This window comes from Pseudorca crassidens, chromosome 12, assembly GCF_039906515.1.
Source record: "Pseudorca crassidens isolate mPseCra1 chromosome 12, mPseCra1.hap1, whole genome shotgun sequence".
Lineage (NCBI taxonomy): Eukaryota > Metazoa > Chordata > Mammalia > Artiodactyla > Delphinidae > Pseudorca > Pseudorca crassidens.
In genome coordinates, this window is record NC_090307.1 from 82,787,576 (window position 1) to 82,810,619 (window position 23,044).

Consider the following 23,044-nt stretch of genomic DNA (forward strand, 5'->3'; position numbering starts at 1 on the left):
AGTGGGAAGGGAGACAACTGCTAGAACACAGACCAGAGTTTCACTTGCCACCAATTTGATTCTGAGCTTCCTGGCAGCCAGTGCAAAGAGGGATTCCCCAAGAGAAGGCAGCCTCTTGTGCATGGAGAATCACGTGCACAGTAGTACATTAAAGGCTCTGAGAAGACCTGAAGCAGAGAAACCTGAACCCATGTGTTCCCCAGACTTTGGCCACCCTGTGTCCTGCTCAGAAGCCTCTCTGGGGTCTGCACAACCACCGCAAGCAACATTGCCATCCTGGTTTTTGGGAATTAGACAGTCCTGGCTTTGAGTCCCAGCTCTGCCTCATCTTCCATGGACAAGTGACTCACCTCTCCTAGCCTCAGTCTCCACTTTTGTAAGGTGGGGTAATAGTGCCCCTACCTTCCGTGAGAATTTGGCAATACAGTGTGTGCAGGGTATGGAAAGGTCCCTGGGGACACGGTACAAGGTGGGGATGAGCACGGGGCCTTAGGAATGCAGTCTTAGGAATACCTGATCTGCTCAGAAGTGAACAGAAGGAATACCTGATCTGCTCAGAAGCGAACAGCCCCTCCTTAGGAAGCTTTCAGCTTTCACAGCTATTTTTCCACAACAAGACCATGAGCCCAAGGCAGCCTCCCTGCTCCCTTTCCATCTTTGTGTGTCCTCTGCAGGGCATAGAGTTAGCGGCTTTAAATGTTTGCTGAGCACCCTCCAAAGTGGAGAAGGTGGAGGAAAAGGCACTGGAGGCTAAGGGTACAGCAAGAGCTAACGTCCAGAGACCAGAAAGTACAGCCAAATCCACAAGCTGGCAGGGGAGTTTGCTGTGGCTAGAAATGGTACTAACAGACCCCCTCACACCACCCTTTAGTGAGCACCTACTATGTACCAGGCACTGGGGCCTGGGCTATCCATCCAGGACCCCTTTGAACTGCTGAATTCACAGGCCAGCACCATTTCCAGAAAATTCAAATTTCAAAGAAAAAAGCATCATATTGAGGAACGGAGGTGCCAGGACCAAAGAAGTAGGAAGTTCACTGTTTCAGGGTGGAGGGCAATCCTTGACATGACTATGGTGATACTTTGAGACCACCCTGCTCTGGGGCACCTGTCTGAAGAACAGTGGTGGGCGCCTCCCATGACCCCCCCCCAACAGCCCATGAGGCTGGTGTTTTTATCCCCACTTGACAAATGAGGAGCCAAGGCTAAGGGAACCTCCTGGAGGGGCTGGTCACAACACAGGATGCACAACCAGCAGGCCTGGGTCCTCTGGAAGTCAGCCCGGGATCCGTGTTTAACGTGGGCCCTGGGTGCGTCTGGAACCCACGGCATCCGAGGGGAAGGCTGGGCAGAGGGGCCACACCCACCTCCCTCCCCTGCCCCCCTTTCCCCAGGCACAAGAGACTTGGAGGAGGGAGGGCTCAGTCCATCCCACAGCGGCAGAATGGTGGATGCTGGGGCAAGGGCTCTGGAACCAGCTGGCCTGGGGTCAAAGGGGGCGCTCACAGGGAGCCCCCACAAAGCGTGAGGCGTCAGAAAACAGGGTGACACCCTGAACCCCCTGCGAGATGAGCAGCATCAAAACTGAGTTGCTGGGCTTCCCTGGTGGCGCAGAGGTTGAGAGTTCGCCTGCCGATGCAGGGGACACGGGTTCGTGCCCCGGTCCGGGAAGATCCCACATGCCACGGAGCGGCTGGGCCCGTGAGCCATGGCCGCTGAGCCTGCGCGTCCGGAGCCTGTGCTCCGCAACGGGAGAGGCCACAACAGTGAGAGACCCGCGTACCGCAAAAAAAGAAAAAAAGAAAAGAAAAAAGAAACTGAGTTGCTGTCCATCAGTCCCGCCATTGCTACTCCCAGACACATCCAGAATCCAGCTACTTCCCATCCCCCTCCTCTGCTCACAACTCTCCTGTGGGCCCCATCTTGCTGGTCCTCGCCGTGGCCCATGAGACGCTGCATGACCTTGTTCTTGTTACCTCCTCAATCTCATCTACTGTTCCTCTCACTCCGATCCAGCCACACTGGCCTCCACTGTTCCTGCGATGTAGCAAGCACACTCCCACCTTGGGGCCTTTGTGCCTGCTGTTCCCTCTGTCTGAAAGGCAGTTTGCCCACATTTTCACAAATCGGGCTCCTCTCGGATTCAGGTCTCAGCTCAAGGGTCACCTCCTCAGGAAGGCCCTCCCTGACCAGGTGTCTAAATACAGAGTCACCATCACAGAACCCCTTTACTTCCTTCACTGCACTTGTCAACCTGTGAAATGCTCTCTGTGGGGACTTGTTCTTGTGGCATCCCCGGTACCGACCACGGTGCCTGGTAGGTTGTAGATGCTCACTTCATTCCTATACAGATATTCATCACAGGCCCCTTGTTCGCCAAGTATTGTGAGTGCTGGGGATAATAAGTAGGGCCCAGGATATGGCCCCCACTGCAGACCGCCCATCGCCATGAGGGCTCTGGAGGAGTGGCAGGGATACGTCAAAGCAGGGTGATCGGGGCGAGGACGGAGGACGCGAGGTTGGGCCTCCAGGGGCTCGAGCCGGCCAGGGGAGAGGACTGGCTGAGAGGAACGCTCTGGACACCTCACGGAACACATCAGGCTCGTGTTACAGATGGAGGAACGGGGACCCTGAGAGGCAAAATCATTTGTCCCCGGCCACGGAGAAAGAAGCCAAGAAGAGCTGGGGCTCGGACCCTCGTCTGCCCAGCCCCAGAGCCCATCCAGCCCATTCCTCCCAGCTCATGTTCTCTCCCACCACCAGGCCTGACCCAAACTGCGGGTCTCAGCAGAGAGAACCTCCCCTCCTCCAGGGAGCCTTCTCTGATCACCAAGTCGTGGTCAGTGCGATTCCTGTGCCTCTCCCTCGTCACGGGGCTTATCAGCCCTGGCCATAATTTCCTGAAGGTGCAGCTGCCCCCACCGCCTGCCTGGGAGTTCCTCGGGGGGTGGGGACAGGGCACCAGGCCTTGTTCCCAGCTGGGGCCCAGCACTGGGTCCAGCCCAGAGGAGGTACTTGGAAAGGGTTTGTCAGATGGATGGGTGAGTAGCTGCTAAGTGCCTGGGGCCCCAGCCCTCATGTCTCGGGAGCAGGGGCAGATGCAGGGGGTGTGGTGAGTTATCTCACCCCCTTGTTCCCCGGCTCCCTAGGGGGCAAAGCGAAGGCAATGAGCCCGTTCCAGGGGCTGAACAAATGTTGGAACTACAGGCCCCAGGTCACTTCCTTCCTCTGCCCCCAACCAGAGCCCCGCAACACACACACAGGCCCTTCGAGTGCCTGCTTCAGCCGCTTTTTCTCCACGTGAGCCTGAGCAAATCACTTCACTTCGCTGTGCTTTTGTTTTCTCATCTGTAAAATGGGGGTGATGTTGGAGTGCAACCTCAGGGCTTCTGTACGTGAACCTGCCTGTCGCCCTGAGTACACAGGAGTCTCCCAGGTCTCCCCCTTGGTCTGCTCCCTGTTGCCTCAAGCTCCCTCTCCCCGCGGGGGAGCAGGAAAGGGATGGGAGAAGCTTCCTTAAAAGCCACATGGATCAAGTCAGTTTCCCCTTTCTGGCAAGTGAGAGCCCGCCAGTGCCAGAAGCAGAGCTTCTCCAGAGCCGACACTGACATGGTGAGACATCCCCCAAGCATAACCACCCTGCTCGGAGTCCCCAGCATTTCGCCTCCCTCCTCTGGGTGGCAGCCCCAGATCCCACCCTGAGCGACCAAGCCTGAGGGTGGGGGCCTGCGCCCCCACTATCGGACCCAGAGAGGCCCTGTAGGAGGGGTAACCAGCCAGAGATGCTGAAACAGACAGCGGCTGGGGGCTCGTCTGAACCCCACCTGCAGTGAGCTCCCCCTCAAGCCTGTAAAAGTCCCCCCGCCCCGACATGTCCGAAAGACAGACTCTCAGTGACACAGACACAAAGCCCCTTCTGAGAGAGATGGCGACCACCCCCCCACACACACAATCACAGAGACTGGGACACAAAGCCCCTCTCAGATGCTGGAGCAACCATCCCCTCAGAGACAAACTCCCAGAGACAGAGACCCCCCATAGAGAGAGACAGCCCCGAACACACACACACAACCAGTCTGGGACCCCCTGACAGCCACTCAAACCCCTCCTGAGACGCGGGTGTCCTAGTTCACGCCGAGTGGTTGAGTGTGGATGACCCCGCTGTGAAGACGGGCAGGCACTTCCGCTCTGAGGCCGCCTGGGTGGGGGGGTCCGTGGCTTAAGAGGCACCACACCTGGAAGTCCCACTCCCTGCACCCCGTCACAGGCGTGGATGAACTGGCAAACCAAGGAGCTTACGGACCCCCCGGCACCTTCGCTAGCTGACCTCGCCTCCCCCCTCGGGGTGACAGTGGTCCAGGCCACATGGCCCGGCCTGGGGAGGCGTGTCCTGGGATGGGGCCTTGCAGAGGCGGGAACAGAGGAGCCAGTGCCACCACCCTCACCAGCCAGGCCACTTGTCCACACCTCCTAGGCCTCTCCCCGCCACACCTTTCCTCCACGCGGGGCACCACTCCGGGCCAAGACCTTTGGCAAATTAGGATCAACCACTTTCCAGGGCCTGGAGCTGCTCAGCAGCCAGCCTCCATCAGCTCCCCTTCAGTCAGTTACCCGTCGCCCTGCCTGAGACGGTCTTGAGGACAGAGCGGTGTCTCTGTCTGGGAGCGCTGACTGGCACTTGGGCCTGGGCCGACCGTGGGTCCGGAGCAGGGTCGGGGCCCAGCCAGAACCCCACCCCCACCCCAGCCCCCCGCCGGCTGCAAAGCAGCTGCCACCAGCCCACGCCTTGGGCGACCGCATCCTGCTCCCAGTATCGCGCCAGGAATCCTCCCTGCCCCGCGTGGCCCAAGAGCTGCAAGGCCCGTGCACCCTGTCCCCATCCACCTTCATGCAGGCTACGCCTTCCTCTCGTAGTGCTGCTCCGGCTACCTCGGTGCCAGGACACCCCAGGCCTCGCGCACCGGGCTGTGGTCAGCCCCCAAGACAGGAATTCATGGCTCCTTGCCACGTGCCCAGGCCCCGAGCAGGAGGGGGCACACCGGCCCCGAACCTGGCACTGCTCCCTGGGCTCTCCTGCTGCACGGGAGGGTGTGCTCAGTGCTCTCGACGGGAAAGCAGAGGAGCACCTGAGTCTCACAGGGCCAGGGGTCCTGGAGCTGGCCGGCCCCCCAGGGCCTTTTGCGGCGGGCCCACCTCCCGGCCTCTCTGTGGAGCCAGCCCAGTGGGGGAAGCCCCTTGCCCCTGCAGCACAGCCCTCAGCTGCACCCTGGGCCCCGTGTCTGTTCCACGCCTGGGGAGAGTGGAAAAAGATGTGGTTAAGAAACAACAGATAACCTCTGTCACCGGCCTCCGGTAGGGGAGTGCACCGGAGGGAGGGGGGTCTCGTCACCACCAAGATCCCTAAAAGCCCCGATGGTGGCCACCGCCTGCCTTCGAAGAATGATGATTCAGAAGAAGAGGTGAAAGCGAGGGCCTCTGGGGCTCAAGGGGCTTCAGGGATGCCAGGGAGGCTCAGAGTCGGCTGAGCAGAGCCTTGGGCTGAGCTGACAGGGAAACCAGGGCGAGAGCCCAGGAATCTCCACCCTTCCAAGCTCAATCTGCCGTGAGCTGTTGTCGTTATCCTTAGCCCACGTTTAGTGATATGCCTTGACACACAGCATCTCACTGACACCAAAAAACAACAGGAAACTGTACCAGCCACAAAGAATAAAAGCTGGCTGGATTAAATAACTAAATGTGAAAAATAAAACCAAGACAAAACTGGAATAGAAGAACCTAAATAATTATCTGATCCCAGGGTCAGGGAGGCCCTTCTAAGCAGAAAAAGCAAAGAACAAAATCATAAAGGAAAAGATCACTGTATTTCACTGCCCAGACTTAGAAACCTCCATAGGCCAAGAAACTCAGGACCAGTCGAAAAGCCAAATGGCAAACTAGGGAAATATTTGCAACGTGTGACAGAGCGCTAATGTCAGTGTAAAGAGCTGCTGCAAGTCAACAGGAAAGAGGCAGGCAGTGCAGGAGAGGAGCACACAGAGTTAATGGCCTGTAAGTCACAGAAAATGTCTATGACCAAGAAACACTGGAGAAAGAGTCAAAATCCACAGAGACAGAAAGTAGGATTAGTGGTTGCCAGAGGCTGAGGGGACGGGGATGGGAATGGGGACCGATGCTAACAGATACTGGGTTTCTTTCTGAGGTGATGGAAATGTTCTGGAATTGGATAGAGGTGATGGTTGCACACACAGTGAGTATACTAAAAACAACGAATTGCACTTTAACATGGTGAATTTTATGTTATGTGAATTATATCTCATTGTTTTTAAAAAAGAAAAATGGTTCGTTCCATTCATAAGCAGAAAGGACAAGATAACCACTTCACCTAGAAGTTGGCAAAGGTTTTTAAAATAATAGCCAGTGTTTGCACCACTATTTGAAGATAGATGGGTGTAACCTTCCTAGAAGACTATTTGGAAAGGATATATCAGAAGCATTAGAAATAGCTAGTGAGCACATGAAAAGATGCTCAACATCATTAGCCATCAGGGAAACATAAATCAAAGCCATTCACACCTGCTAGGGTGGCTACAATCAAAAAGATAGATAGTAACAAGTGTTGGTGGGACTTCCCTGGTGGTCCAGTGGTTAAGAATCCACCTTCCAATGCAGGGGGTGCAGGTTTGATCCCTGGTCAAGGAACTAAGATCCTACATGCCGCGGGGCAACTAAGCCTGCGTGCTCTAGAGCCCACACGCCACAACTAAAGAGAAGCCCGCGTGCCGTGATGAAAGATCCCACATGCTGCAACTAAGATCCGACGTAGCCAAATAAATAATAAAATAAGAAAAACAAGTGTTGGTGAGCATGTGGAGAAACTGGAACCCTCATACATTACTGATGGGAATATAAAATGGTGCGGTACTCTGGAAAACAGTTTGGCAGCTCCTCAAAATGTTAAACGTAGAGTTACCATATGATCCAGCAATTCCACTCCTAAGGTATATACCCAGGGAAAAATGAAAACGTATGTCCACACAAAAACTTATTCACGAATGTTCGTGGCAGCACTATTCACAATCGCCCAAAAGTGGAAACAACCTAATGTCCATCACTGAGGAATGGATAAACAAAATGTGATCTATTCATACAATGGAATATTATTTCCAATAAAAAGGAACAAAATACTGACACAAGCTACAACACGGACGAACCTTGAACATGTGATGCTGAGTGAAAGAAGACAGTCGCAAAAGACCACATATTGTCTGATTCCATTTATATGAAAAGAACAAACTAGGCAAATCTAGAGAGACAGAAAGTATTGATAGATTAGTGGTTGCCTGGGGGTGGGGGAGAGGAGGAACGCGGAGTGACTGCTGATGAGCACAAGGTCTCTTTGAGACGATGAAAGTGGTCTAAAATTAAATCGTGGAGATAGTTGTACAGCCCTGTAAATATACCAAAAATCACTGTACCCTTTAAACGAGTTAATTTTATAATTTGTAAAGTATATCTCAATAAAGCTTTGAGAGAAAGAGAAAACATGAGAAGTGCTCACAAAGCCTTCCACCCAGCACTTCCCTTCTAGGAATATGCTTCTAAGGAAATAATCAGAGATGGGCAGCAAGATTTACGTACAACATGTTTGTCACAAGGTTGTCCAGTTGAGCAAAAAAATTAGAAGTGATTGAAATAGGAGTCTAGATAAGCATAGATAAATACATCATGGCCTATCTGTGTAAATGAAATATCGTGCAGCCAGTATTTATTTTTAAGACATTCTTGAAAAATATTTAAGAGAACAGAAAAATGTTCAAGACATGTTAAGTGACAAAAAAGCAGGTAACAAAAAGGTAGGATGAGTGTCAGTCCCACAAGGGCTGGGGGTTTTGTCCAAAAGTTTCTGCCTATGTTTCCAACATACCTGGCACACAGAGGGGGCTCCCTAGCTAAACTGCTGAGTGAAGAATTAGTGAATGTGGACGGAATTGCAATTTGGGGGAAAAGCTAGAGAAAGAAATACAAGACAGAAGATTACAAAGACGTCTAAGTGAAATGGAAATGCTCGTTCTCTCTGCGTAGTAGGATTGTGGGTGGTTTTTCAGTTACTGTTCCATAATTTCTGCCATGAGCTTTATTAATTGAAAAATCAAAACCAGAAACACTAGGAACTCAAACGTGGAGGCCCTCGGTAAGGTAGACAGTTTCCTAGATTACACGAAGATTTGAAAAGAGACACAGCGGGGCCTCCCATTCCAGACGGTTCCCTGGAGAGAGGTTTCTCTCTCTGCTGCGCCACGGACTTCAGACTGGGCCGCAGTCAGGATTCAGGTCAGGCCCAGGAGGGGAGGGTCAGCCACGGTGAGGGAGAACCCAGAGGCCAGGTGCCGCCGTGATGGGCCCCCTCCCCCGTACGCCATCACCCGCCGGTGCCAGAGGCTGAGCGGTCAGCGGGGTCCACGGCCTGAGGAAAACAGTGGCCTTTTCCCCAGCCCAGAGGGGAGAGAGGAAAAAAGGGTGTGGGGCCCCAAAAAGGAAGCTGAGGCGGCCCCTCCAGCCTTGGGGAAGGAAGCTACCTCCGCCTCCACCCCCGGGGGGGCCAGCGCTCTGAGCGCAGACCTCTGCTTGTGCCTTTTGCTTTCCTTTTCCATATTCGCAAAGGAGTGGGTGGGGGATTTCCAGCGGGCCCGCCTGGCAGCCCGCCGGCGGCTGGTGCCCAGTCCAGGCTACCGGGAGAGCTGGCTAGGTTGTTGCCCATCCCAGGGAGGGCATCTGGGGACCCACCCCTGGGGTCTGGTGACTTCCCACGCAGCAAGCCCCTTCTTCTGCCTCTCAGGGAGGAAACACATCGTGTCAGGCCCTCCCAGAGCCTATTTTCGACTCAATCACCCAGCAAGGCCAGTACTGACATTCCACTTTCCAGAATGGGAAACTGAGGCTGAGACAGGCTGAGTTCTCAGCCCAAAGCCACGTAATAAGGACACAAGAGCCAAGATCTGAACCCAAACCTGTCCATCTGCCCTTCTCCCCGGCCGCCAAGCCCATGGCCCAGACTCTGCAGCTGTGTGTCCCAACACCCAGTCCCCCAAACAAAGGAAAACAGAAAAGCAACTTCCAAGAAGCTGGCGACAGCTAACAGGCCCCAAGGAGCAAGGGCGTGGGGTGGAAGCAGCCCCCAGAGGCTCCGGGGGGGGCGGGGGGCAGGGTGTGAGGATAAATGACTGTCGTTCGCCACCCTCCCCCTGTTGGATTCGGGGGCACCTTCCAGTCTCTGGATTCACAGAATTTGAGCTGAAAGGAAGCACGCCGATATCATCTGCCCGTGGTTTCAGCATGGTTGGGGGTTTCTTCTAAGCAGCAAAGTACTTTTCAAAACACGACCTTACACAAAAGCCCAATAAGGGGCAGATGGGGCGGCTGTGTGTGCGCAGCTGGGGGCCCCACAGGAGCCACGGGAGCCCTGCCCACCACCACCCCTTCCTCCCTCCCCCCACTAGCCCCGGAAAGCCCGGATCAAGCCCCCTGGTTGCCCATTTCACAGCTCAGAGAGGGGCAGGGACCAACCTGGGTCACTAAGCAGCCCCGGGCAGAGTGAGGACTGAAACCCCACTCTCACCCTGGGAGCCTTCAGCCCCTGGTCCCCCTGGGAGAGGATGGGATCGGGGAGCCACTGGCCTCTGACGCACCTGTCTCCCCCTGGGACATCAGGGCTCTCGCCAGCCCACGAAGATCTACCGGGCTGTAGGCAGAAGGTGGGCGGTTTCTCGGGCTGCTCGGGGGCTAAACACACCCCCTGGCCTTGGCAGGCCCACACCGGCCTCCATTCCTGCTCTTCCATCTCCCAGCTGTGTGGCCTTGGGCAGGTCTCTCTACCTTTCTGTGCCTGTTTCCTCATCTATAAGATGCCTTCATCACTGTTCCCGCCTCCCAGGGTTTGTGGTAATTGCATGGGATGTGTCAAATGTAGTGCCCATCATGCTGAAAATGACTAATAAAAATAACAACAACTACATGGGACTTCCCTGGAGGTCCAATGGTTAGGACTCTGCGCTTCCACTGCAGGGGGCACGGGTTCGCTCCCTGGTCGGGGAACTAAGATCCCACATGCCGCTCAGCCAAAAAAAAACAAAAAAACCCCACCGCAGCTAAGATTTGCTGAGACCACCTGCGCCGGGCACGGCTCCCGGCACCCGGCACCATGCGGACAGCAGCTAGTTCACCATTGCCCTGATGTGGGTGCCGTCACTCAGCTCTTTTTACTTGAGGAAAATGAGGCACAGAGAGGGTGAAGTGCCTTTCCCAAGGTCACACAGCTCAGAAGGGGCAGAGGCAGGACTCAGGCCCAGCTCTGTCCGGGCCCCAGGAGGCTGCCCCGCCCGCCCGCCCGGCCGCTTCCTGCCCAGCACTCCTCTTCCTCCTCACGCTCCTGCCTCCGAGAGGAAACCGCCAGGCCCCCCGGCGGACGTCCCTTTCTTTCTGCTTCCTCTTTCCCACACTTGGGGCATGGGCTCCAGGCTCGGGCCCCCAGGGTCCAGCAGTGTCTCCTTCTGTGTCTCAGAGCCTCAGTGTCCTCATCTGTGAGGCAGGCACAGTGGCCATGCCTACTTTGCAGAGTCAGGGGAGCGTTGAGGGGGCTAATTCGGCATCGCCCTCGCCCACGGTCAGTGCTCAGGACACTCAGCCCCTTCATCAGCCGGGCTGCCGGGAGCACCTACTGCCCACAGGCTGCCCGGCCACACTCATACCCAGGCCCCTCACCTACCCAGTCAGCATATACTGTATCCACAGCCTCCCTTACACGTGCAGGCACTGGGACCACCCCCATTTTACAGATGAGGAAACTGAGGCCCAGTCACTTGCCCAAGGACAGCTCAGAAGGAGCAGAGGGGGAACAGCTCTGAACCATATTGCCCGACTGGCCCCCGGCCTAGGTCAGCCTAGGTCAGGCTCTCCCTAGGACCAGCAGGTCCAGCCACTGCCAACCAGACCACTTCTTCCTGGGGGTACTAGAGGCCTGTGATGCAGGAGGGGAGCTCAGGGATGTGGGTTGAATCCCCTGTGAGTCCCCCCCTCCTTCCTCTACCTCTTCTCTGGGCTGAGCAGCAGAGACCAAGGGCAGAGCACACTGGGTCCACCAAGTCTTACATGCTGGGTGAGAGGGGCACTGGCCAGCCCCCTCTGGGCCTCAGTGTCCCCATCTTTGGTGGCACTAGACAAGATGGCCAAAAGGAGCCTTTCCTGGTCTGAGAACTCAAAACAGACGCACACCCCCACCCCACTCCCAGGTAGGGCCACTGGCTAAACACCACCAGCACCACTACCCATGATAATAAATCCTTCTGGAGACCTGCTAGGCACCAGGTGCAGCCCGAATACCTGGGTCCCAACCCCATCTCAGCTGCTCAGAGCTATGTGACCTTGGGCAAGTCACCTACCTTCTCTTAGACTCAATTTCCCCATCTGTGATATGGGGGTAATCACAACAGCACCCTCACAGGGCTGCTGTGAGGATTAAATGAAGCCAAGGCAGTAAAGTGCCTAGTATGTAACAAGTGCCAAACAGATGCTGGCTAAAAAGGCATTTTTTCAACAACAGCTACTAGAATTTCATCATTACCCCCACTTTAAAGATGAGAGAAGCTGAGGCTCAGCCCCCGGACCCAGTAGGGCTGGCAGGGCTTTGAGACCATCTCAGCCAAACCAGGCTTGGACATGTGGGGAAACAGAGGCCCAAAAGAGCAAAGGGCTGGCCCCAAGGCCATGGCCAGCCCAGATGTGCTCCATTTGAAAATGGACCCCCAGCTCCCGGCAAAGCTCTGCCCTAAGGCCAGCCACCCCGGGCCTGGTGGCTGGTCCTGTGATCTCTCCCTGACCCTGGGACAACCCCCTGACCTCCCAGTCAGGCTCTCCCTCCACAGGGGCCAGGCTGGGATGCACGTCAAGTGATCCTGGCCCAGCACTTCCAAGTCCACCAATTTATAAGAGAAACCAGAAACTGGGTTCTTATATGAAATCTTTCCATTTTATGGTTTTTAACTATTGGCAACCAATCCAACTTTCTTGCTTTTCTGGGGTTTTTTTGGGTTTTTTTTGCAGAATGCGGGCCTCTCACTGTTGCGGCCTCTCCCACTGCGGAGCACAGGCTCTGGACACGCAGGCTCAGAGGCCATGGCTCACGGGCCCAGCCGCTCTGCGGCATGTGGGATCTTCCCGGACCGGGGTACGAACCCGTGTCCCCTGCATCGGCAGGCAGACTCTCAACCACTGCGCCACCAGGGAAGCCCCAACTTTCTTGTTTTTAACTGCTGAGTGGGATGGTACGTCTCAGGCCTGGCCGGCTGGAAGCTACTACTCTGCACCCCGTGGCTGGAGGGAGGCCGTTCACAGTGTGGCTCGGGGCTCGGGAGCAGGGACCTGTTGGATCAGGGGCTCCGATCTCCTTAGCAGCATGATGCTGAGCGAGTTTCTTTGCCTCTCCCAGCCTTGGTTTTCTCATCTGTCAAATGGGCCAGCAAGCTTGGCCTCATGGGAAGGACTTGAAGTCAAGTGTTTAGGGCAATGCCGGGCGCACAGTCGGTGCCTACTTAAGGTAGTAAACGTGCTGTCCCCCACCCCAGCCTGGGCTCAGAGATGCCCAAGGAGAGGGAGGTGCCACAGGACAAGCGGACATGGGGACCAGAGGGTCTTCTAGGAGAAGACTCAAGCCACACTCTCCCAAAATCCAGAAGACCAGAGCAGCCCCAGAGGGCTCCTCTAGCCCATTCCTGCTGCTGGATAGGTGTCCCAGCCCCTCTGGCCCTAAATCCTCCAAGTGCTCCCACTGCTCTTCGTGTAAAACCTAAAATCCTCACCATGCTCCAGAAGGCCCCAAATAATCCAGCCCCATCACCTTTCCAACCTCATCCCTCCTTCCTCCTTCTACTCCAGCCCCTGGCCACCCGGCTGTTCCTCAAAGTCTCCCGGTTCGTGTTCACTCCAGGGCCTTTGCACTTGCCATTTCCTCAGCCTGGGACTCCTTCACCCAGATCTTCCAGGATCGGCACCTGCGCTCATCCCAGATGTCACCTCTTGCCAAGGGACCTTTGATGACCACCCCCCAGCCGAGGCAATCCCTAGCTTCCCCCGAGGGCCAGCGCGTAGTATAAGGAAGGGTTGCCCCACCTCCCGTCCATCTGCAGTGATGCCACTGAAACCAGACTTCAGACTTTGGGAACTAGTCACACATGTCTCCTCCAACCGCCCTCCAGCCACCCACTGCAGCAGCCTGTGGCCTCCGCTTACACTCCGCCTGTCGTGGCAAGCTCCCTCCCACCACAGCCCGCACGGTGACCCTTGACCCTTGGCTGCTGCTATCACCCCTACTTTACAGATGACTAGACTGAGGCTCCAAGTGGGGAAGTGACCGGCCCAAGGTCAGAGGTTCCGGTCAGAGGCGGAGCTGTGACCCAAGTCCAGGTGAGGCTGACCCATGAGCAGCTGGCCACCTGGCCTCAGACTTCTGGGTGGTGTTAGCTTGGCTGAGGCCCGAGTGATATCCCTGGGCAGCTGCCCACTCTCAGTTCTCGTCCTCCAAGCCTCTCCCCACTCTGGGCAGCAAGGGCTTCTCCAAACAGGTGCTGAGTACCGTTCAAGTGACAGAGCTCGGGTATGAACCCAGAGCTCAAGCCCTGGCTGTCAAACCTTCCTTTGCCTATGTTTAAAGCTGCTCCCATAGACAACTCCAGGGTCAGAGGTTGGAGGTCAAGGCTACCCTCCAGGCAGGCACACTCAGGACTTCTAGTCTAGGTATCCTTGGCCCAGAGACTGGAGGCTCCAAGTCACTCCAGGAAACATTCAGGAAGAGCCCCAGACTGTTGCAAGCACAAAGGGAAGCTGTCAGAAGCTGACGGAGCCGGGGCCTGCTCTGTCAGGCCAGGCACTCTGTGGAGGGGACAGGAGAGGACCCACCAGGGCTGCTCACTTGGTGGGGGACACCCCAGGTCACACAGCGACCACCAAGCCTATGGCAGAGGTCCAGGCGGCCTGGAGGGAGGGGCGAGCCTCAGGGACCCAGCTGCCCCTCCGGGTCCCGTTTCTCCAAGGCCAGACACCACTTCTGAGCCCTGAGGACTCTGACCAGGGCCCACCCTCAGGGTTCCCAAAGAACAGGAGCCTTGATCATGCATCCCAGCTGGGCAATGAGGGCCCAAACCAGCACTAGAAGTAAATCTGCATCCTTAGCCCCCAAATCATTTCACTACCATAGCAACCAAAATAACAAGGCGGGCCAGTAACAGTGAGCCTCCCCTGCGCCAGGCGCTCAGCAGATGTGCCCTCCCAGTTATCACAACAGCCACACAAGGTGCGAACTCTGAGTAGCTCCACTGTACAGGGGAGGAAACTGAGGCCCAGAGAGGTGATGTCACTTGCCTAAGGCCCCAGAGCTGAGAAAGAAGCTAATTCATTGTTTGAACCTGGGTCCATCCGACTCCTGACACTAGGTTTTCCAAGATGGTTTATTTTAAGCAGCAGCAGTTGTTTTTAAAGTTTTATAGGGAACCCCACCTTATCATGCAGATAAGATCATGTGTCTGGGACGTTATTTGCCTTTCATAGTGTCGGAGCCTTGAGACATTTTAAAAATGAGTAAAGTTTTTATCTGCACTTGCGTTTTTCCAAAGGCTTCGTGTTACACTTGGGATAAAATACTGACTCCTCACAGGACCCTCTACCCGCACATCCTCCCGCACGCCCCATCTTCCCCATCTGTGCTCCCAACACACTTCTGTTTTTCTTTCTTAAAAATATGCAAAATGCTGGGGACTTCCCTGGTGGTGCAGTGGTTAAAACTCCATGCTCCCAATGCAGGGGGCCCAAGTTCAATCCCTGGTCAGGGAACTAAATCCCACATGCATGCTGCAACTAAGAGTTCGCGTGCCACAACTAAGGAACCAGTGAGCCGCAACTAAGGAGCCTGCCTGCCACAACTAAGACCCGGCGCAAACAAATAAATACATAAATAAATAAAAATAAATACATTTTTTAAAAAAACATACAAAATGCCTTCCCATCTCAGCACCTTTGCCTATGCTGTTCCTGCTGCCCAGAGGTTCTTATCTCAGTATTAAGATCTCAGTTCAGAAGTCACCACCTCAGTGGGAATTCCCTGGTGGTCCAGTGGTTAGGACTCCATGCTTTCACTGCTGAGGGCACAGGTTCAATCCCTGGTTGGGGAACTAAGATCGCATAAGTTGTGTGGTGCAGCCAAAAAAAAGAAAAGTCACCTCCGCAAGACTCACTGTTAAACTTTAGTGATTAAGAGAGTGTGGTGTTAACATAAGAATAGACACATAGGCCAGTGGAACAGAAGGAGGGTCCAGAAGCACACAGATAGACACTAGATTTAGGATGAAAGTAGCATTGCATGCAATCCAATAGGAAAAAGAGAGTCACATCAGCATGTAGTGCCAGAAGTGGAAGAAGTGTGACCCCTACCTCACGCCATACACAAAAACTAATTCAGGATGGATCTTGTGAAGGCCCATCAATATGACTCAGCCCAAACAATAAAGCTTCTAGAAGAAAAGACAAGGGATGTGTCTGGTGGTGCAGTGGTTAAGAATCTGCCTGCCGGGACTTCCCTGGTGGTCCAGTGGTGAAGAATCTACCTTCCAATGCAGGGGATGCGGGTTCGATTCCTGGTTGGGTAACTAAGATCCCACATGCCACGGGGCAACTAACTAAGCCCAAGTGCCACAACTACTGAGCCCACGTGCCCTGGAGCCCTCAGGCCACAACTAGAAAGAAGCCCGTGTGCCATAACAAAAGATCCCACACACCTCAACGAAGATCCCGCATGCTGCTACTAAGACCCGATGCAGCCAAAAATAGAAAAGAAGAAAAGAATCTGCCTGCTGATGCAGGGGACATGGGTTCAAGCCCTGGTCTGGGAAGATCCCACACACCATGGAGCAACTAAGCCCGTGCGCCACAACTACTGAGCCCACGTGCCACAACTAATGAAGCCTGCACACCTAGAGCCTGTGCTCCACAACAAGAGAAGCCACCACAATGAGAAGCCCGCGCCCCGCAACAAAAAGTAGCCCCCACTTGCTGCAACTAGAGAAAGCCTGCGTGCAGCAACAAAGACCCAACGCAGGCAAAAAAAAAAAAAAAAAGAAAAGACAAGAAAGATCTTCATGACCCTGGGTAGGCAAAGATTCTTTAAATGGGACACAAAAAGCACTAACCATACAGGAAAGCAATCGATAAACTGGACTTCATTAAAGTTAAGAACTTAGGTTCATGGGACTTCCCTGGTGGCGCAGTGGTTAAGACTCTGCGCTCCCAATGCAGGGGGCCCGGGTTCGATCCCTGGTCAGGGAACTAGATCCCACATGCATGCTGCAACTAAGAGTTCGCGTGCCACAACTAAGGAACCAGCGAGCCGCAACTAAGGAGCCTGCCTGCCACAACTAAGACCCGGCGCAAACAAATAAATACATAAATAAATAAAAATAAATACATTTTTTAAAAAAACATACAAAATGCCACAACTGAGAGTTCGCATGCTGCAACTAAGGAGCCCACGAGCCGCAACTAAGCCGCAACTAAGGAGCCCGTGAGCCACAACTAAGACCGGGTGCAACCAAATAAATAAATAAACTAGTAAATAAAATATTTTTAAAAAAGAACTTAGGGGGCTTCCCTGGTGGCGCAGTGGTTGAAAGTCCGCCTGCAGATGCAGGGGACACGGGTTCGTGCCCCGGTCCGGGAGGATCCCACATGCCACGGAGCATCTGGGCCCGTGAGCCATGGCCACTGAGCCTGCGTGTCCGGAGCCTGTGCTCTGCAACGGGAGAGGCCACAACAGTGAGAGGCCTGCGTACCGCAAAAAAAAAAGCAAAAAAAGACAACCACAGAGCAGGAGGTCGTATGTATGATACAAAGAAAGTGCATTCAAGTGTGCTGAAGTACATTCAGGTATAAAAACTTTTATAAATCAATAAGGGAAGGACAGACAACTCAATAAAAATGGCAAACACTTGAAAAAAGAGTCAATCCCAATGGCCAATAAACACATGAAAAGGTACTTAACCTCATGAGTCATAAGGGAAATGCAAATTAAAGCCAAGATTTGAGATACCAGTATACATCCACTAGAAGGGCTGGAAAGAAAAAAGACTCATTCACTGCTGATGGGGATGCAAAATTGTGCTGCCACTTTGGAAAATGTTTAGAAGTTTCATATAAAATTAAACTTGCACTTCCCATATGACCTAGCACTTCTAGGAATCTACCGGAGGGAAATGGAAGCGTATGTCAATACAAAGACCTAAGAGCAAATTTCATTACAGCATGATCTGCAAAAGTACCAAAGTGGAAACAACCCAAATATCCATCAACCGGTGAATGGATAAATAAACTGTGGTACATTCACACAACAGGCTGGATTTACTCAGCGATAAAAAGAAACAAACTCTGATGCCCCCAAGAGCATGGACAAATCTCTAGAACATGCTGGGTGAAGGGAGCCAGACACAAAAAACAATATACTATACGATTCCATTTATATGAAGTTCGAAACAGAGAAATGCAATCCGCGCGGGTGGGAGTCGATGTGTGGGAGGGGGGGAGTGTTGACGTGGAAGAGGCATGAGGGAGCCCCTGGGGCACTGGGCCACCGCGTGTACTAACACAGGGACACTCGTGGAGCTTCAGACACGCTTCACACGCCTCAGCATGTGCATGGGACCCCACAATGAAGTCTAAAAGGAAAGGTACTTCACATAAGGGGGTTCCTTGACAACACCCCATCCCAACCCCCAAATTAGGGCCCCTCAGTTATCCTCCCAGAGGCCTCATTGCTTTCCTTCAGAGCACAAAATACACTTGATTCCATGTTCATCTGTAGGTTTAGTCCTTCAATAGCCCCACCAAGACGCCAGCTCCCCCAGCACCTAATGTGTGCCTGGTACAGTGTAGGTGCTCAACAAGTATGTTCTGAATGAATGAATAATCATTTGGTCTCCTCCACCCAGACCGTGACCCCTCAGGGCTGGGATCTGCTTTGCTCACTCTCTAGACCAAGGCCCTAGGACATAACAGAACCACAAAGAGAAGAGAAAGGAAGACCACATGGTCCCATCAACTTGACACATCTGGTCAAAGATGGAGTCCGGCAGGTGTGTAGACCACAGTGACCTTCAGCCTCAACTGCACGGCCGGAATTAAGTGGGTCGCAAAGGAAAAAGACAAAAAGATTTAAACTTGAAAGAAAATAAGACATCCACAAAGCATGGGAGGCTCCCAGGAATTCCACGACGTTTTGAAATCCCTAGGAGAAACCCTCCTGTTTGTCAGGGTCAATCTGGGTCAGGGGTTTCAAGGACCTTGGACCAGGCTGCCACTAGCCCACATGATGCCCATGTATGGTGTCCCTGGACATTCTACAAAATCCCTGACCAGCGCTCCTCAAAACTGTCGAAGCCATCAGAAACAAGAAAAGCCTGAGAAACTGCCACAGCCAAGAGGTGCCTAGGGAAACATGACAGCTAAATCTAACATGGTGTCCTGAAGCAGAAGAGGGACATTAGGGGAAAACTAGTGGAATCCAAAGGAACCTCGGAGTTCAGTTAACAGTAATGTACCAATGTTTGTCCCTTAATTATAAGACGGATGTACATGGTACTGTAGCATGTTAACATGAGGCAAAGCTGGGTGCAGTGTATAAGGGAACTCTGTACTACCTGTAAACGGAAAATGATTCTCAGAGGAAAAAGTTCACTTCTAAGAAGGCGCGCTTTCCGCCAGGCACTTTGTGGCCGCCTGCTGGAAAAGTGTCACCACCCGTACCCCCGTAACCACGTGCGCGGGGTCTTACCTTGGGCGGGTCGAAGAGCTCCAGCAGGCGGTCCGCGCCGTCGGGGCCCGCGCGCCGCAGCGCCAGCCGCCCCCTTTGCCAGCGCGCCCCGCTGTCCATGGAGGCCTCGTCGGCCAAGCTGTACCGCAGCGTCGCCTCCTTGAGGGCCTCAGGTGGCGGCTCCCGGGCCAGGCTCCAGGGCAGGAGCTTCCTGGCCAGGCCGGGCCTGGCCGGGGCCTCGCCTGCCTCCCCCGCTGCCGCGCTGGGGGCCGCGGGCAGCTCACCGGCCGAGCGGTGGCGGAAGATGTGGCGGAGACTGTGGCGCAGGTGCTGGAGGGAGCAGGCCGGCCGCGGCGGGGCCAGCTCCTCCGAGCTGCGGGCCTTGGGAAGGCCGGGGGCGGGGGCGGGGGCGGCGGGGCCCGGCTCGGCTGGGGACGCCTCGGCCTTGGCCGGGGTCCCGCGGCCAGTCTCACGGTAGTCGCGCGCGGGGGCGGCGGCCCGGGTGCCCGACAGCCCGGGCGCCCGGCCCTCGCGCACCTCGCGGCAGAAGTAGCGCTGGAAGAGGTCGGTGAACTGCAGCGACACGAGCTCGGCGCGCAGCGGCGCGTGGTGCGGGTGCTCGCGGGCGAAAAGCCAGTACTGCCGGGCTAGCTCCCGGGCTGCGGCCACCGCGTGCAGCTCGCAGAACTCACTCCAGCCTCGCGGGGATGGGGCCGTCGCCGCCGAGGATGCGGAGGAGGCCGAGGAGGACTGCAAGGTGGGCCCGTTCATGGTGGAGACCAAGGTAGAGCTGCCGGGCTGAAAGACACGGTGAGGAGTGAGTGAGAGAGGAGGGAGCGGACGGGTGAGCGACACCCACTTAAAGCCACCGCCAGACACGCTAGTCACCAGGCACAACGTCAAAAAGCGAAAATTACTGTTAATACCCAGTGCTGGTGAAGATGCAGCAAAACGGGCACTCCCTTCAGTGTTGCCGGTACTGTTAGGGGTACAGTCTTTTTGGAGGGCAATTTGGCAGGATCATTTTCAGACCTAGTAATTCCACTTCTAAGTATTCAAGAGAAATAGTTGCCCCCATGCGCAGAGAGGCATGTACAAGACAATCCCCTGCTAGGCGTTTCCTGCCCCCACATTTATAACAGGAAAAAATAAATACAACCTAAAGCCCTATCAGTCAGAGACTGGTGAAATAAACTGTGGTACATTTGCAGGCTGGAATATGCTTCAGCAGTGGAGAAGGAGGACGAAGATCTATGCTACCTTGGGGAATCACCAGGGCACAGCATTAAGGGAAAAAAGCAAACCACAGAGCAATACAACCGTGCGATCTCATTTACGTGAACACACAAAGCAAAACTACCAATTCTTATGTGTACATAAATGTATTTAAGTGGTGGGCAGGAAACATGTGGCTGGAGCAACACCATCCAGAAACAGTGGTGACCTGTGGGGAGGAGCCAGAATCTGGGGTGCAAGGAGGTAAGTAACCAAGGAAAACTGTTACTACTTGTCTCTAGAAAATATGGCTAAGAACATGGCGCCTGGAGTCTGGACTCAAATCCCAGCATGAACCGCTTACTAGTTGTGTCACCTTGGGTGTGTGATTTCTTTCTGCCTTGCTTTCCCCATCTGTAAAATGCGGACCATGATTGCACCTACCTCATAGGAGTGTTATGAGGATTCATTGAGTTAATAAATGTAAAGGCCTTAGAACCTAGGAAAAGCCTAATAAGGCTTATGATGAATGTTACAATAAGAGTGTATTATTAGTGTTAATAAAAAGAAATATAGGGGCTTTCCTGCTGATGCAGTGGTTAAGAATCTGCCTGCCAATGCAGGGGACACGGGTTCGAGCCCTGGTTCGGGAAGATCCCACATGCCTTGGAGCAACTAAGCCCATGTGCCACAACTACTGAGCCTGCGCTCTAGAGCCCGCGAGCCACAACTACTGAGCCCATGTGCTGCAACTACCAAAGCCCACATGCCTACAGCCTGTGCTCCGCAACAAGAGAAGCCACCACAATGAGAAGCCTGCGCATCACAACGAAGAGAAGCCCCCGCTCACTGCAACTAGAGAAAGCCCACACGCAGCAACAAAACCCAACGCAGCCAAAAATAAATAAAATAAACTTTATTTTTTAAATAAATAAATATAAAACAACAAATAAAAAGGGATAAATTAACAAGACTCACAAGGAGTGCAAAGGTACTTCCTGTTCTGATGGGGGAACGTCAGGACAGGCAGACCCTTGCCTGCTCATCCCAACCGGGGCTCCCACACAATCAAAATGCAGAAGCCCCCTACCCTCTGCTGTCCACGGTGCTGAACCCTGGACCTCTCTAGTTACCATCAGTACTGTCTGTCCTTCCAGCTAAGCCTGGCTGGGCCCAGGCCCCTGCTGGGGACCACACAGTCATGGCTGCTCATTCACACACAGACACCTCCACCTAAATATTACTGAGGGCCTACTGTGTGTCAGCCACTGTGCTAGGCCCTGGAGATAACAGCAGTGAACCAGAAAGAAATTCCTGCTCTCCTGCTGCTACATTATACACACACCCACACACCCAAGTGTTGGCTGTGTGCCTCTGACTGGACCTCTCTGAACCCCTGTTTCTTCATCTGTCAAATTGAGAGCAACACAGTATCTACCTCCTAAGATGGCTGCAAGGAGTCCTTGAAAGGGGACTCAAGGTGAAGATCTGAACCTAGAAACTGGGGTTCTTTCTGCCACACCCCACTCCATATCTCCAGGCCGTGGTGCTGACCCTGCAGCCGATCACAGCAAGACAGCCCAGACGGCACAGAGTGGGTGCCACTGCACCGGCTGGGAGGGTGCTGTGCACACATTTGACTTTCTGCATATCACAGGGTCCTTGGCACCTATACACCGTAGGCACTTTGTACACAGTGGGCAGAAGGGAAGGGAGGGGGCCACGTGTGCCCTTGGCCACCACGCTCTGCCAAGAAATCCACACCTGTTGCTGAAGAGGAGGGTTTTACCTGCATGTGTGGGCGACCTGTCCTCGGTTAAGCCCTCGGCCACCCCACGCCTTGACACAGGTGAGGCCAGCACTGTCCTCACAGGTTGGGGAAACCAGATGCCAGACCCAAGCTCCTGTCCCATCCACGAGACCCCGTGTGACGTGCCCTCGCACCAGCTGCCTCTGGACAACTGCCTCAGGTGTCCCTTTGCCCTGCCTGCTCCCAGTCTGCTTCCAATCTCACTCAAGAGAAGCCTCCCCTGAGCTCACTGGCGACTGAGTCCTGAACTTGTCTTTCAGCACACTGGTCACGTGCTCTCATTCAATAGCAATGATTGTTTAATTAGTGAGTATCTCCCCACCAGACACTGAGCTCCATGTGCCAGGAGCCACTCCCAGCTCCATCCCCAGTTCCTAGCATGCAGCAGGAGCCCAATAAATGCCTGCTGGATGAATGAATGTAGGAATGCAAGAGGTCGGCTGGATTTGCAACCTCTGGCTCCTCTGGCAGATGTGTGGCGGCCAGCACCCACCAGTGACCACCTCTTGCTGGGCCAACCCACCTCCTGGGCACCCAGGCCTATCCGTTTGCCTGGAACACCTGACCCTGTCCACCCATGTACATCAGAGTCCTGAAGCCCAGCTGCAGGACCAAACCCTGGTAAGAGCCTTCTCAGAACAGCTGTGCCTGCTCCAAGCTCCCTCACTGCCCAGGCAGTGGCTGGCAGCCCTCCTCACCAGGCCCCCTATTCCAATTCTCCATAAGAAGAGTGGTGTGCACTCAGCACATGCTATACCTCAGGCGTTTTTCTAACTGCTTTTGCAAAACATTAACTCTCCCAAGCTTCACAACAGTACTAGGAGGTAGGGCCAATAATTGCTCCCATTTTACAGGTGGAGAAACTGAAGCACAGAGGTCCCACAGCTAGCGATTAATGGGAACCCCACACACAAGGCCCCCCAAAACACTTGATCAATGCCCAAATGCACACAAGGAAGACGCACTGCCCAGTGAATGTCTATCCAGAGGAGGGGATATAGAGGTCTCATTCAGCTCCTGCTGGAGTCAGGAGGCCTCAGCTCCTCCGTCCAGGTCATAAACCCACCAGGTGGTTGGAAAATAGCCACAGGGTGAAAATTTTAAAACATCAATAAATGACACTATTTCACGCTTTCTACGTGCCCTGCTCTGTGCTAAACACTTTGCATTTATTCACT

The 23,044-nt window shown here is 54.2% G+C and overlaps 1 protein-coding gene across 8 annotated transcripts in view; it reads right to left on the bottom strand.

Moving 5' to 3' along the window:
- The window catches only part of SH2B3 (SH2B adaptor protein 3), a 40,757-nt gene that overhangs the window by 10,843 nt on the left and 6,870 nt on the right, over positions 1-23,044 (bottom strand). For all 8 annotated transcript variants that reach the window (XM_067700845.1, XM_067700844.1, XM_067700837.1 and 5 more), the window contains exon 2: positions 18,863-19,639. In XM_067700845.1, the coding sequence (XP_067556946.1) occupies positions 18,863-19,612 (750 nt within the window). In that variant the 5' untranslated portion in view covers positions 19,613-19,639. The remainder of the gene's footprint in view (positions 1-18,862; positions 19,640-23,044) is intronic.